At 39.8% G+C, this 15,723-nt stretch overlaps 1 protein-coding gene across 1 annotated transcript in view; it reads left to right on the top strand.

Moving 5' to 3' along the window:
• The window catches only part of LOC129176851 (unconventional myosin-VIIb-like), a 41,878-nt gene that overhangs the window by 15,664 nt on the left and 10,491 nt on the right, over positions 1–15,723 (top strand). Inside the window, exons 19-35 of the mRNA XM_054767313.1 lie at positions 1,915–2,073; positions 3,051–3,143; positions 4,196–4,290; positions 4,363–4,447; positions 4,526–4,627; positions 7,059–7,175; positions 7,250–7,474; positions 7,553–7,777; positions 8,785–8,940; positions 9,017–9,079; positions 9,163–9,287; positions 11,659–11,785; positions 12,482–12,601; positions 12,691–12,864; positions 12,985–13,212; positions 15,254–15,421; positions 15,541–15,658. Coding sequence (XP_054623288.1) covers positions 1,915–2,073; positions 3,051–3,143; positions 4,196–4,290; positions 4,363–4,447; positions 4,526–4,627; positions 7,059–7,175; positions 7,250–7,474; positions 7,553–7,777; positions 8,785–8,940; positions 9,017–9,079; positions 9,163–9,287; positions 11,659–11,785; positions 12,482–12,601; positions 12,691–12,864; positions 12,985–13,212; positions 15,254–15,421; positions 15,541–15,658 — 2,380 coding nt within the window. The remainder of the gene's footprint in view (positions 1–1,914; positions 2,074–3,050; positions 3,144–4,195; positions 4,291–4,362; positions 4,448–4,525; positions 4,628–7,058; positions 7,176–7,249; positions 7,475–7,552; positions 7,778–8,784; positions 8,941–9,016; positions 9,080–9,162; positions 9,288–11,658; positions 11,786–12,481; positions 12,602–12,690; positions 12,865–12,984; positions 13,213–15,253; positions 15,422–15,540; positions 15,659–15,723) is intronic.

Here is a 15,723-nt window from a genome sequence, read left to right as displayed (position 1 = left end):
TCATGCAAGTTAGGTTAACTGGAGACTCTTAACCGTCACTGAATTTGTCTATATGTGCCCTGTGATTGGCTGGCAACCACTTCAGGGTGTCCCCCGCCTCTCCCGTGAAGTCAGCTGCCTGCAAATGCGTTTAGCAACTAGATCAGGGGTGTCAAACTCGTGCCATGGAGGGCCGAGACACTGTAGGTTTTCTTTCCAGCCAGTCACTAAAGCAGGTGATTTTAATGATCAGCGCCTTCATTTTGAGGGAAGGAGCTCATCAATTAAATCACCTGCTGAAGAAACTGGTTGGAGAGAAAACCTGCAGCGTCTCGGCCCTCCAGGGCACGAGTTTGACACATGTGAACTTGATGATGGCAATGACAGTGAAGAAGACGTGCGAAGATGGCGTGTGAATGCAGAATGAAGTATTTAATACAAACAACCAAAAAAATTAGAGCAAGCGATTGCAAAGCATTTTTGAATGGCATGGTAACTCAAAGTGTCTGTATATGTTAATACTTAGTAACATTTTTTTACATTTTCATATGTTACTGTTAGAATGCTAGCGCTAACATGCTAACACCTAACATGATAGCACTAAGTGTTTATATAAGTTTCTACTCATGAAAATGACTAAAATGTTAGTGTGCTAACGTTAGAATGCAAAACCTAGCATGATAGTGTTGAGTGTCTGTCAATGTTGATACGAATGAAAATGGATAAAAATGCTACTACGCTAATGTTAGCGTCCTTGCAATGCTAACATGCTAACTTTATCATGATAACACTTAGCATGATAGCACAACGTGTTTCTATGAGTTCTACTTATAAAAACGGCTAAAAGTGCTACTTTTTGTAACATTAGCACGTTAGCATGCTAATCTTAGCATGCAACATCAAGAAAGGTAGCGTGGATGTTAATACTCGCTAGCATGCCAGCATTAGTATAGTAGCATTTTCTACCATTTTTATGCATGCTAACATGTAGCACGATAGCGCAATATGCCAGGAACGTCAAATGTGCATTTTGACTTTGGAATGATTTAAATCGGTTGAAAAATGTGGCAGCAGTGACAATTGTTTTTAGAGAAAAGTAGGAATTTTGTGTAAAGCTAGCATTTTTGCCACGTGAAAAACAGGTAGCCTGATTGTCCTGAACGTATTCCGCAGTTTGATGTTTGGAATGACTTGAACAGGTTGAGAAACGTGGTAGTAGAAACATTTGCTACGGATTTACAGAAAGTGAGAATTTTCCGTAAAATGAACAATTTTGTCATGTCAAAAATAGGTAGCTTGAAGCTTAAACGTATTTGAACAGTTTGTTGTTGGAATGGCTTGAATGAATTGCAAAATCTCGATGTTGAAAGAAATCTTAGAAGAAGAGGAAGTAGCGTTACAAAAAAAGTGTAAGTTTTGCGGAAATTTTTTTTTTTGAAACTTGAAAAATGGTCAGTTTGAGTGGAATGGTTTCATGGTTGGAATCGGTGGAGAAATGTGCGAATGGTGGAAATTTGAAAAATGGCCCATCCATTTTTAATAGTAAAAATGGGAAAATCTTGGAATGTTTTGAAATATCTGAGTCGATAGCAAACTATTCCCGAACGAGCGGAACGATTTCATGCTGGATTGGTTCGAATCAGTCAAAAAGTGGAGGAGGAGTTAGAGGGGAAAAAAAAAAAAACGGCGGAATAAAAACAATCAAAACACCTGGTTAGAATTTTGTAAGTGTCAATTCACACAAAAAGATGAAAAGTAACATTACACGTTACATAAAACCAGATCTGACCCACCAGACTACAATATGACGCCTGTGTGCTTGGTCAACAATGTCGCCTTCCATAAAGCAGCTAATTTCCTGCTTCCTTTGAGAACCCATTTTGTCGTTGATGATAAAAAATTCTGCGCTAATGTTCTGTGTGATATCCTTTGAAGGACTTTGACCGAGAGCTTTGCATGCGTCAGCTGAGATACTCCGGCATGATGGACACCATCCGCATCAGGAAGCTGGGCTATCCCATCCGACACACCTTTGAGGAATTCCTGAATCGCTACCGGGTGCTCCTGAAGATGACCGACTGCGACCCCAAAACTGTGAGATATCATACCCAAGAGTATTTATATATACTGTAGGTATTAGCTACACCTGCCTTTGCAAAGATAATCATTTGCTCATCTTCCAGTGATGCTTAAACGTACTTTCAAAGTGTCAATCAAAACTGTGCATTAGCTCATTCGATACCGAAGACGTATTCAAACGTTTTTATAAACCCGAACGCCTGATCCCAAAGATGTATTTATAAGTCTTTTACGTTTTTTTCCCGCGAGAGGCAAAAAGAGGTGATGACGCAACTGCACACGAATAAATAGATGCCCCTTTTTGACCCAATAAAAAAAGGCCACAAGGTGGCAGAAGTACATTTGATAAGAGCTCGCCATGTATTAACACACTGGACAGCAAGGAGGAAGTGGAAGAGAAGATGCAGAAGGCTACGCATTGTAGGGGAATTTTATCGCGTGCACACACAATGGTTAGTTCCAGTTGTGAAAATTGTAAGTAGTTATGGTGTTATGTTTGTAAATAAATTATTATGATGTAAAACAACCGTTTTTTGTGTTGTTTATGTTGCGGTATAGTTGTTTTAAATAGTTGAGCTGTCGCAAAAGCAAAAAATTTGCGTCAAATTGAAGGTTATGCTTGAAATGTAATTAATCACAGAAAGCTGTTTTTCTCCCTTTCCTTGTCGGGAACTATTTTTTTTCCTGAAACTTACCGATGTTCTACTGCTGATTTACTAAAGAACAGAAAAAGGAGGAACAAAAGAGTAATCGTTCTTTTTGTAGGTTTACTTGCCAGAGAACACAATATTCTATATGCCTTGAAAGATCAGTCAAAAGAGTCTAAAATGGACGGTACTGAAGGGGTTGTCTTTTGAAAAATGTCTGGGTTTGAATGAGCTAATACCGTTTTTTTTTATATCGCTTGTATTGTGTATGTTTCTGCTTCATGTGCCATTTCCTGACGATGAATTCGCCTGTCAATATCCATCGATGAAACGCTCTCTCCGCAGAACACAGCTGCCGCCTGTTGTGATGCCATCTGCCAGACAGCAATTACAGCATCTGACGAGTGGAAAATTGGGAAAACCAAGATTTTTCTGAAGGTTCTGAAAAGCATTTACTGGTCTGCATGGTTACTTTTTGCCAGTATTTTCTCATACTGGTGAAATCGTGCTTATGGGAAATCATACGGACTTGAGTCGCACTTTTTTTTCATGGTTTGGCTGGTCCTGGGACTTATACTCCGGAGCGACGTATATGTTTTGGGGGGTTTTTTCCACCACACCGACAGCCGCCAGAGGGCGCTCGGGGCTTGTGTGCCAGTATCTGCTACTCCTATCGCTCCTGTACCACTGAAAATGTACAACGTAAACATCAACTTGAGAAAGACGGAACACAAATGCCCCCAAAAAAGAAAACCATTGTGTGCAGATTACAAGCTGCAAGTAAACTAGTTCTGTTATGTTGCTGAGGCTGTAGTTATCTGAATACCTGTTAATGTATTAACATACCACATGTTCACGTTATGTTAGCATTGTTCTCCATTTTATTATTAAGATAACTTGCCTTTCGAGATGAAACGTCTGTTCTTGGTCTCTGAGTTTCTAAAATAAATTTCCCACAAAAAAATGCGACTTATAGTCCAGTGCGACTTACATACGTTTTTTTTCTTCTTCATTGTGCATTTTTGGCTGGTCATGGCGTCCCACAGGGTTCAGTGCTAGGACTTCTATTGTTCAGTCTTCTTTGGCAATATCATTATGTGCATAACTGTTAATATGTCACGTTAACATACCACCTATTTGCGTTAGGTTAACAGACGCGTACTTAGCCTGTTGGTCTCCATTTTATTATTACTATAACTTGCCTTTCAAGATGAAATGTCTGATTTTATCAAATAAATTTCCCCCCAAAAAATGCGACTTATAATCCAATGCGATTTATATGTTTTTTTTCTTCTTCATTGTGCACTTTTGGCTGGTGCGACTTCTGCTCGGACGTGACTTATAGTCCGGAAAACACGGTACACTTGGGGTGCTTTTCTGTTATGTTCCTCCCTTCCTCCTGCTGTTTTTGTGCTATGCCGTTTGTTTCTTTTTAAATCTCTGTGAGGGTTTCCAGGATGAATCACAAGACTGACAGTTGTGCTTTCCAGGATGCCCATGATGCCGTTCTGGAACGCTTGAGGGAAGAAGAATTCAGCAAGAAAGCGCTTGTGATTCAGCGGGTCATGCTGGGATACAAACACAGGTGATATCTTTGGGCAGACAGAGTTTGGGGTTTGGGTGCACCTAATGTCACGAGTGATGTTATTGTTATTAGAAAGTCTTTTCTGAAGAAGCGGAGGGCTGCCGTGGTCTTACAGAAACACTGGAGAGCTTACAGGGAAAACAAAGTGCATCGAAAGGTAATTCTGTATAAACTGGATCTATATCTAACACTGTATGTGACATTTATTTTGCCAACTCATCCCACTTCCAAATAGCTCCTGCAAGGTTTTGGACGCCTCGTGTCAAAGGTCCGTGGCCGGATGCTTCAGTCCCAGTATCAAAGACAGCGAGCGGCAGCCGTCATTTTACAAACTCACGTATGTAATCAAGATATTCTTTGTGCACCAACCAATGCTCTGTGTTTAATTTGATGTGAAAACTCATCTCATTTACTGTAAGTCGGTAATCATTTGCACATACATGATAATACCGGTAATATCTGTTAAAAAAAGACCACCATTTTTACATATTTGGGGGTTTTTTTGTCAAGCCTTGACATTTCACTTTGTTTGAGGGTCCTTGAATGCACCATAGTTGTGTTCTCCTGCGACGCTACGGAAGCACTAGCTTTGACAGTTAGCAATCATTACATTATCATTTATTAGTGGTAACTGCTAGGGGTCTCACAAGATCATTAGCATCTTAGCTTTTTGCTCTTTTCAAATGTATAAACTTACATAGGTAGTGATACAAACATTAGCATTTTTAACCACTTCCATTTGTCTAAACCAGGGGTGTCCAGTCTTTTTCCAGCGAGGGCCACATACTGAAAAATGAAAGGGCCACTTTGATATTTAGTAAAGCAACACTTAGAGATATGCTAAGAAGCTATACTGTATGTAGCTCAAGCAAAAACTTCATTTCAGCTTTGTAATATGGGTGAAATGCTACAAAAAATGACGTTTTTTCCATAATAATACCAGTTTATTCTTGTAAAATTGCGACTTTTGTTCTTCATTCGATTATGACTTTTTTTCTGCACATTTTGACTTTATTACAGCTGTTTTTTCCATTTCTGCTGGGTTCTATTCCCATAATTTGTAAAAAAAATCTTAAAAAAAAAATGATGTATATTTTCTTTGTTTCAACATTGTTATTAAAATGCTATTTTTCCTCATATTACAAGTTTATTCTCATAAAATTGCAACTTTTTTCCCATTAGAAACACTTTTTTTCTCTGAATATTTGGACTTTACTAAATTTCAGTTGTTTTCTATTTGTTTTTTTTGTATAATTTTCCAAATATTTCAACTTTCTTTTTGTATATTTTCTTCTCCTAATACTTTTACTTTATTCTCATTTTATACATTTTTTAAAGTTTTTAAAAATCCTAAAATGACTTTTTTCCTTATACTATCACTTGTGAAATTATGGCTTTTTTTCCTTGCTAAATTACAAGTCTTCTCTTAATATTTTGACTTTTGATAGATTTTCCCATTTTTGCTGCTTTTGTTGTTTTTTTTTAATTTCCTTGTTAAATTACATTTCAGACTGTTCTGCGGGCCAATAAAATCACAGCCACGGGCCGCAAATGGCCCCCGGGCCGCGCTTTGGACACCCCTGGTCTAAACCTACGTAGACACTTGGTGTTATTATTGGTGTTAGCATGCAAACAGTTAACATGCTAGAGTTGTTAACATTCCAACATTAGCATGTTAGCATTTCAGCCATTTTCAACTTTCAGACACTTAGTGCCGTCATGCTAGCTACAGCATTTCAGTCCCGCGTCAGCTTATGAGGGTTTGCAGCGATTGCAGCATTGCAGATAGACGTCCGCAATGCCGCAAAATTATTTTTATATATTTTAAAGTCAAAGCAAGCAAATGTACAGTATTTGCTTTTTTAAAATCGCCTGTGTCATCTGTTGAAAAACACACACAAAACACATAATTAGATGCATTTTAGTGGAATTTAGTACGACATTCGGGAAGAAGATCTCGTGTCACAAGATCTCGCGAGATTAAAACGTGACAAGATTTTTAGTTCGTTCGTGGGCACCAGGCCTGAGACGCTTCTAAACAAGCAGGAAGAGGTTTCACTCTGTGCATTGTGTGATTAATTCCTTGATTTATTAGTGCCCACAAGACTTTTTTTTTTTCTGAACAAGAAATCTTGTCACATTTTAATCTCGTGAGATCTTGTGACATCCCTAGTACCTGTACATTTTATACTTTAAATGCATATTTAAGGCTTAAACATGGGTTGTGTCACAAGTGAACAATGGCAATTGAAGAGAGAAGGGGAAGGCTCTGGAGCTGAATCAAATGTGGTGCATTTACAGAGGTGTGGAAAAGGTGTTTGCCCCCCTTCCTGATTTCTTTTTTTTTGCATGTTTGTCACACGTAAATGTTTCAGATCATCAAACAAGTTTAAATATTAGTCAATGACAACTCAACTGAACACAAAATGTGTTTTTAAAATGAAACTTTTTATTAAGGGAGAAAAAAAATCCAAACCTACATGGTCCCTGTGGGAAAAAGTGATTTCCCCCCCCCCCTGTTAAAACATAACTTTTTTTTTCTCTCTTAATAATAAAGTTTTATTTAAAAATTGCATTTTGTGTTCAGCTGTGTTGTCATTGACTAATATTTAAATTAGTTTGATGATCTGAAACATTAAAGTGTGACAAACATAAAAAAAAATAAGAAATCAGGAAGGGGGCAAACACTTTTTCACACCACTGTATATATACTGTGTATCTTTTACCGGTCATCTAAAATGACAAGTAAGCACTGAGATGCTGTGTAGATACGGGGCTACCAGACGAGGAAGGGCTGGAAGCAGAAGAGAGATGCGGTCTTGCTGCTGCAGGCTTACACCAGAGGATTCCTGGCTAGAAGATCATTTCAGGGAATGAGGACTCATGTAAGTGATGAAACTCTTAAAAATTACAAATAAATACCATGCTAATCGTCCATCCTCTCCCGCTCATCTGACAGGGCTTCCTTTCACACACGGAGCTTGAGAACGAGGACGACATTGCATTAGAGCTCCAGCGCAGACTAGAAGAAGTCATCATTCAGGCTCAGCAAGCTGACGAGGAGCCTGAGCCAATCGCTGAGGCGGAGGTGGCGGCGGAGAAAGACGACGATGGCCTGCTCACACCCATTGTGCAAATCATAGTACATGAAGCACCAGATGAATCAGCATCGGAGGAAGAGGAGGTTCGATGTGTGCCGAAGCAAGTCTATGACATATTAACGAAGCAAATGCATTCAAATATCCAACGTATCTTTCTTTAGATTGTACAGAAAGTAGACACCATGTCTGAGATAAGCATCCCTTCCTCATACGCAACAACCCCGACTCCATCATTCGAGGAAGAAGACGACTTTGAAGACTCCACCGAGGAGTTTTCTTTCTACAAGTTTAGCATTCTTCACTTCCAGGGTGACGCCAGCCACACACACATCACACAGAGACTCAGGAAGCCTCTTCTGCAGCACGACGATGAGGCCGACACGTTGGTGAGTGGGGAAGACATGCATACTTCATCCTTGCTCTGGTCCAGCGAGGGCCACAGGGTGAAAAATGAAAGGACTCGAGGACCACTTGGATATTTTGTAAAGCAACACACATAGATATGTTAAGAAGTTATATTTATTTCAAGAAAAAACTGCATTTATACTGTAGGTGAAAAAGCCTATTATTAGTATCAACTTTGATTTTTGACCTTTTTTTTTTTTTTTTTACATTTAAGTTTTCTAAACATTTAAACTTTCTTCTTAAATTATCTTCGTACATTTTATTCTCATAATATTTAGACTTTATTCCCATATTCTAACTTTTTCCCCAATGTAATTCCTCAAAAATTACAACTTTATTTTGTTTTGTCTATTAAAAAAAATAGTAATATTATTATTTCTTTAATATTTTAACTCTACATGACTAAAATGACATTATTTTTCCACATACTATTATGACCTTATTCTCATAAAACTGCACCTTTTTTTCTCATTAAAATATAACTTTATTGTCATAAAATTACAGCTGTTTTTTCATTTCTGCTGTTTTTTTTAAATTTTCCAACTATTTCAGCTTTCTTCTTGTAAATTTTATTCCCATAATTACGATTTTAGTAATATTATTTGACTTTATTTTCATTACATAACTTTGCCCGCAAACTAATTTCCCAAAAATTACAACTATATTTAGTTGTTGTTTTTTTTTTTCATATTACAACTTAAAAAAAAAGTCTTAAATATTTCAACTCTTTGCTACTACAACAAATTATTCTCGTAAAATTGACTTTTTCTTGTTAGAGTTTTTTTTTTGTTAATACTTTGACCTCATTCTTGTAGAATTACTGCTGACTTTTCATTTTCTTGCTAATATTGTTTTTTTTGTTTTTTTTAGTGTTCTTGTTAAATTATATTTTTAGAATGTGCGGCAGGCCAATAAAAAACGGCCACGGGCCACACTTTGGACACCCCTGCTCTATGTGGACATGATGTCTCCTTTTATCCCCGTCTAGGCATGTTTGACCGTGTGGTGGATTATACTGCGATTCATGGGGGACCTGCCAGAGCCCAAATCCCAGGATGCCATTTCTCAGGTCTCTCTCAGCATCTCCCGGCCTCTGCCTCACAGACAAGGCAGGAGGCTGAGCAACCTGGTGGGACTCGACCAGGTTAGTCTGGAGGAATGACGAGTTTGATGGCTGCCAGAGCCGAGCTCTGAAATGATATTACTTTGTTGGCTATTAGAAAATACTTAGGAAGAACAAGAAAAAGCATGGAAACAGAAAAGCATCTGCAATTCCTGAGGAGGTCAGTTCACATGCGCTGATAATCCTGTTTGCCATTTTTTGTTAGAATTTAATATTTTTCTTTTTTTTCCCCCACAAAACTAGCCCGAAGACGTCACAGAGGATGAGGGTGTTTTAATCGGAGAAGGTCCCACACTAGACAGGCCACTTTCCTCCCTTGAAAAACTGCATATTATTGTTGGATACGCTCTATCCAGACGAGGCATAAGGTGAATATATGAGACGAACAGTAGAACAGGCTTATCAATATTGCATACATCAGGGATGCGGCCCACGGGCCATTTCTGGCCCACAACTCATTTTATGATATACACAGTGGTGTGAAAAAGTGTTTGCTCCCTTCCTGATTTCTTTTTTTTTTTTTGCATGTTTGTCACACCTAATTGTTTCAGATCATCAAATAAATTTAAATTTTAGTCAATGACAACACAACTGAATACATAATGCAGTGTTATGAAGGGACACAAAAAATCCAAACCTACAGGAAAAAGTGATTGCCCCCTAAACCTAATAAGTGGTTGTGCCACCCTTAGCAGCAACAACTGCAATCAAGCGTTTGTGATAACTTGCAATGAGTCTCTTACAGCGCTGTGGAGGAATTTTGGCCCACTCATCTTTGCAGAATTGTTGTAATTCAGCCACATTGGAGGGTTTTCCAGCATGAAGCGCCTTTTTAAGGTCATGCCACAGCATCTCAATAGGATTCAGGTCAGGACTTTGACTAGGCCACTCCAAAGTCTTCATTTTGTTTTTCTTCAGCCATTCAGAGGTGGACTTGCTGGTGTGTTTTGGATCATTGTCCTGCTGCAGAACCCAAGTTGGTTTCAGCTTGAGGTCACCAACATTCTCCTTCAGGAATTTTTGGCAGACAGCAGAATTCATGGTTCCATTTATCACAGCAAGTCTACCAGGTCCTGAAGCAGCAAAACAGCCCAAGACCATCACACTACCACTACCATATTTTACTGTTGGTATGATGTTCTTTTTCTGAAATGCGTCCAGATGTAATGGGACACACAGCTTCCAAAAAGTTCAACTTTTGTCTCTTATTTTCGTAAAGGTCTTGGGGATCATCAAGATGTTTTCTGGAAAAACTGAGATGAGCCTTAATGTTCTTTTTGTTCAGCAGTGGTTTTGGTCTTGGAACTTTGCCATGCAGGCCGTTTTTGCCCAGTGTCTTTCTTATGGTGGAGTCATGAACTCTGACCTTAACTGAGGCAAGTGATGCCTGCAGTTCTTTGGATGTTGTTGTGGGGTCTTTTGTGACCTCTTGAATGAGTCGTCACTGCACTCTTGGGGTAATTTTGGTTGACCGGCCACTCCTGGGAAGGTTCACCTCTGTTCCATGTTTTCACCATTTGTGCATAATGGCTCTCACTGTGGTTCTCTGGAGTCCCAAAGCTTTAGAAATGGCTTTATAACCTTTTCCAGACTGATAGATCTCAATTAATCTCAGTTATGTTATGTTTTAGCAGAGGGGGCATTCACTTTTTCACAGCACTGTGTTATTATAGATATTGCACTAGATGTTGATGTTTTGTTCAGATAGCTCGGTGTATATTTAGCTACATCGGATGGTTTTAGAATCTTTAATGTACAAAAAGTACCAACTGCATCCCTCAAGTTTTCTGTATGTAACCCTTGATGGCGAAAGTTTGGACACCCCTGGCATGTATGTTTGTATAAGAGACAATAAAAAGTTCAACAAAAATACATTCCCGGATCACAGGCGAATGGCAAAAAAAAAAAAAAAATTGTCTATTTTTGACACATCAAAATTTGGGGGATTTTGCTTTTGGATCAACATTTGCAATAAAAGTGACTGTTCTAATCATTACACTAGAGTCAGCTCCAGAACTTTCCCCTTCTCTCTTCAATTGCCATTGTTCACTTGCAACACAATCCAGGTTGAAGCGCTAAATGTGCCTCACATCCTTATTGAACACATTTAAAGTATAAACTGCGTGATGAAATTGAATGATAATGTAAGATGATCCATGCACAGATGGAATCGGAGTTACGCCGTAGCTTTTAGCCTGGTCGTCATGGCTAGACCTAGTGGCTAGCGGGCGAGAGAAGACATTTCTCCAAGACGCGTCGACATAATCCACACTGCTTGCCTGTTGCAAGTCCAATAACGACTTATGATCATATGATAACTTGTGATGACCTCGCTGCAAGTTTTGAGGCCGGATTGACTGTCGAAGTTAGTGCTTCTGTAGCCAAACAAACTTTGCATTCAGGACCGCCGAGAAAAAGTGCGAAATCTCAACGCTTGACGAAAAAAGATTACCAGTGAAGCATAAAGTCATAAACATGTAAAAAAATTGTGGGATTTCTAACTGTGGTACAAATTGGTAATAGTGAATGAGATGTGTGTTCTGTGTGGAAAAAAACACCCTATTATCAGGGGAAAAATGCTGAAAATAATTTTTTGACCAAACTGTGAATTTGCTTAATCACGACTGTGTGGGGATCTACTGTATAATGTTTTCTTTTTTTTATTTTTGTATTAATGCCAATATGATATGAAGTCCTCTTCTGGGCTTTTTGTTTTATTTGATTTTTCTCCTTGCACAGGGATGAGATTTACTGTCAGATCTGTAAGCAGCTGTTGAAGAATAAAAACAGAACAAGCTGTGTGCAAGGATGGCGACTTCTCTCCATCTGTCTGGGCATCTTCCCCCCGACAGAGCTCTTCATAAAGGTAAGCTTCACCAGCTTGCCTCCGTGTAAAACTACCAGTTTTTTCCAGAGTAGTGATGGCTGCTACAGCATAGTTAAAATGTTAGCTGCAAGCTGCACTCCTGATTAAACATTTTAAGACCAGTTGGAATATTTCAAGGATTTTGCACTGTGGGTCTTAAGGAGGTTCTAAACAGAGCTTCAAAATACAAAAAAAAAGAAATGGGAGTGAGATAAAAAAAAAAATAGTAGATAGTAGATACTCAAAAGTCTTTTCTGTCTCCAGCTGTGTAAAATGTAAATTCTTGCAAGTTTTCAACCGGTCTTCACATTTTGATCGAGATTGTGTAGTAACCGAAATGATTCAGAACGAGTAAGAAATACATTCTTGAAATATTTGTGTAGGCGATCTATAGAATATAACAGTTTCACTTTATGACTTGAGCTCTTGAAATAAATTCACTTTTCAAACATATTCTAAGATGCACCTGTGTATGTTTGATGCACAACAGCATGTAACTTTGTGCCTCAGCTTTCACCCAACATAAGAAATCAGTGACGGTACAGCAACGGGCTGTGAATTTAAGTTAGTGAGCCTTTAAAATAGTACAGTACAATTGATACATCATGAATTTCCCTTCTGACTGTAAATGATTTCTTATTGCTGTGTTTCTCGTAATTTTATTTCATAGCTGTCTTATTCCACACTCTCCCACAGTATCTGGAGAACTTTGTCCGCAGGGGGCCAGATGGTTATGGAGAATATTGCAGTAAGCTCCTGCAGCGCATTCAAGCCAACGGTGAAAGAAAAGAGCTGCCCTGTTGGATAGAATTACAGGTACGTACTCGTCGGTCCTCATCGGATTGGTTGTGGAGGTAAAAATAATTCTCATCAACTTTAAGGTTTATCTTTTCCCTCACTGACAGGCTGTCAAATCCAAGGAGCCCATCGAAATGACCGTCAGTCTGACTGATGGCAGTAATGTCAACTTGCAGCTGGACTCGGCCTCCACCTCTGCGGAGGTCTGTCAAGCTGTGGCTGACAAGATTAATCTGCGTGACACATATGGATTCTCCCTCTACATCCGCCTCTTTGATAAAGTGAGCTTTACTTCCTCTGCTAAACAGGCGAGGGATTTTCCTGAAGACCGGCTTTGCTAAATCTCATATTAACCTTAAGTGGGACAGCACTCTTTAATCATTTTGACCTTTTGACTCCAGATGTGGTCTCTGGGCAGCTGTGGGAAGCACGTGTTGGATGCGGTGTCCCAGTGCGAGCAGGAGATGAGGAGGCAGGGCAAGGAGGAGCGGGACACCCCCGTGAAGCTTGCAATCCGCAAAGAGCTCTTCACGCCCTGGCACGACTGCTCTCAAGACTCCATCAGCACGGATCTCATCTACAGGCAGCTCACTCAGGGCATCAAGTCTGGAGAGTACACCAGCGAGAAGGTGAGGCCCTGAACGCAGTGGGCTGAAGTTCTGATACAATATTAGCACGTCAGATAAAGGCCACTACATGTGGTACACCTGCACTGTCAAATCACCATTTACAGTGGCAGCAAGAGCATTTACTAAAAGCCATCATCTTGGATGGATTTGGCCTATGCCCTGGAAGTGACACATGCAGTGATCCTCCCCTGTGAGAGCATAATACAACTGGGCCTACCTTACTTGCCAAAAAAACTATACTTCTGGAGCATATTTTCCCACACACCCCTGACTGTTGGGTCGGGTCGCTGAGCAGGTTTGAAAAATCCTTTTTTCTTTATTATTCTCAAGCTGCTGCACCTCCCCTGAAGTCTTCTGGCGCCTGCCAGGGGTGGCGTGCCTCCTTTTGAAAATACCTGGCCTACGTCATACACCTCCATTATGTTTTGTGGAATTCTTGGAATAAACTTAACTAAACATACAACAGAGACTAAAAATACAAAATGTTTGGGTTGACAATTGACAATGATTGACCAATGCTGTCAGGTAATCAGAATACACGAAAACATTCATACAGCTACAGTGTCAGCATGATGCAGTGCTGTTACAACCACAAATAGGTTCCGCTGCGGAACCACCAGCGAATGGTGAAAAACAGCCAGTAACTGACACGCCCATGAAATAGTCTTTCAGACACACGGCCTGCTACGAGTCATACCCTTCCAAACCCTCCTGCTAGCTTGATGTTGACTTTCTCTTGCGATTTCGGATCAACATTTGCAATAAAAGTGACTGTTGAAATTATTTGATTACATTCACCTCCAGAAACCTCCCCTTCTCTCTTCGATTGCCATCGTACACTTGTGACACAATCCGGGTCTAAGCCCTCAATATGCCTCACACACTTTTTAAACACATTTAAAGTATAACTAATGCGTATAACTACGGTGCGTTCCAGGACCTCAGAACAAAGGGTGAAATCTCAGCGCTTAACAAAAAAATCTTACCATTGAATCATAAAGACATAAGCATGCATCATAAACAGGTTGGCCGCCCTGTGAGAAGTCTAGGTCAGATCAGAAGCACTTCTAATGAGAGTTCAGCAAGCAGTCAGACTTGGACTAGGATTTGCAAACCATTACGTCAACCTGTTGTCTTGAGGGTTGGCTCTTTCCTTACATGGTCAAGACACATGTTTCTTTGACATTGACTAACGACTGTCACATCTATGAAATCATGGCGCCAACCAGTCTACCATCTTTGAGACTCTGGGCCTCTTCCCAAACATTGCCTGCAACTGGGGAAAAAAGGTGCAATGAAATGAGTAATTAACTAATAAAGGGGCGTCATTGTCATTCATCTTATCACTCTTCATAACATTCTGGAGTATATGCAAATTTGCCATTATGAAAACTGATGCAGCAGACTTTGTGTGAAATTCGTGTTTGTGTCATTCTCAAAACTTTAGAGCCATGACTGACAATTCCATCCATCCATTTTCTATGCCGCTTGTCCTCACTAGTGTTGTGGGGGTATGCTGGGGCCTATCCCAGTTGACTTTCGGCGAGAGGCGGGGTACACCCTGGACTGGTTGCCAGCCAATACTGTATATATACAAATTATTACTGACTTATGGTGAATGAGATGTTTTCTGTGGGGAAAAAACGGCCTATTTTCTGAGAATTATTTGTTTTTATTTCTGCAAGTTTGCAGGGCCTTGAATGCTGAATTGCGAGTGTGCGGGGCTCTACTGTTCAACCACAATACCTATCTGACAGTGTCAATCACAACCAAGCATGATCTTTGCAAAGGCTGCATTTTTTGATATCTTTCTTGTTAGATCTCTCAGATCATTGCAGGAGTACCTTCCTGGTGTCCAGTACTGCAATTACATGTCTTTATTAAATACAATATGCTGTTTATAACATGGTAAAAAAAAAACAGAATCTGTCACTTGAAGTGTGCTTAGTACATGCAAAGACTATTAGGTATCCCGTTATGTATACTTGGACCCACAATTAGAAAATAGTGTATTCAGTCAAATCTACAATATGTTTCTCAGGAGGATGAATATATCCAGCTAGCAGCAAAGCACTATTACATCCAGTTTGGCTCTGCATACAGCAAAGAGAACATGCAGAAGGTGGTGGAAGACTGCATTGCTACGCCTCTCATCGAAAACAAGTCCATGGGAAAATGGGTCCAGCTCATCAGCTCAGCATTCTTACAGGTGGGAGAGACCAAATCAACGACAACACAAAAACCGGCCCCGATTTCATGCTGTGTTCTCCACATCACGCCAAGTATTGTATGTGAGGCAACACCTGAGTAAAGTTCTCACATCCGCAGGGCCCTTACAGCAATGGTACTGTGAGCAAAGACAGCGTTAAAGGAGAACTCGTCGACAGCGCTCGAGAGAAATGGGCGGTGCACTTCTCCAAGTTTTATGAAGTTACGATGGTGTCCGGTCAGTCAACTGATTCTACATACAGTGCTTTAAAAAGTCAACGAGATGGCATTCATGGGGTAACT

Source organism: Dunckerocampus dactyliophorus, chromosome 2, assembly GCF_027744805.1.
Source record: "Dunckerocampus dactyliophorus isolate RoL2022-P2 chromosome 2, RoL_Ddac_1.1, whole genome shotgun sequence".
Classification (NCBI taxonomy): Eukaryota; Metazoa; Chordata; class Actinopteri; order Syngnathiformes; family Syngnathidae; genus Dunckerocampus; species Dunckerocampus dactyliophorus.
This window is presented reverse-complemented; position numbering and strand designations above follow the sequence as displayed.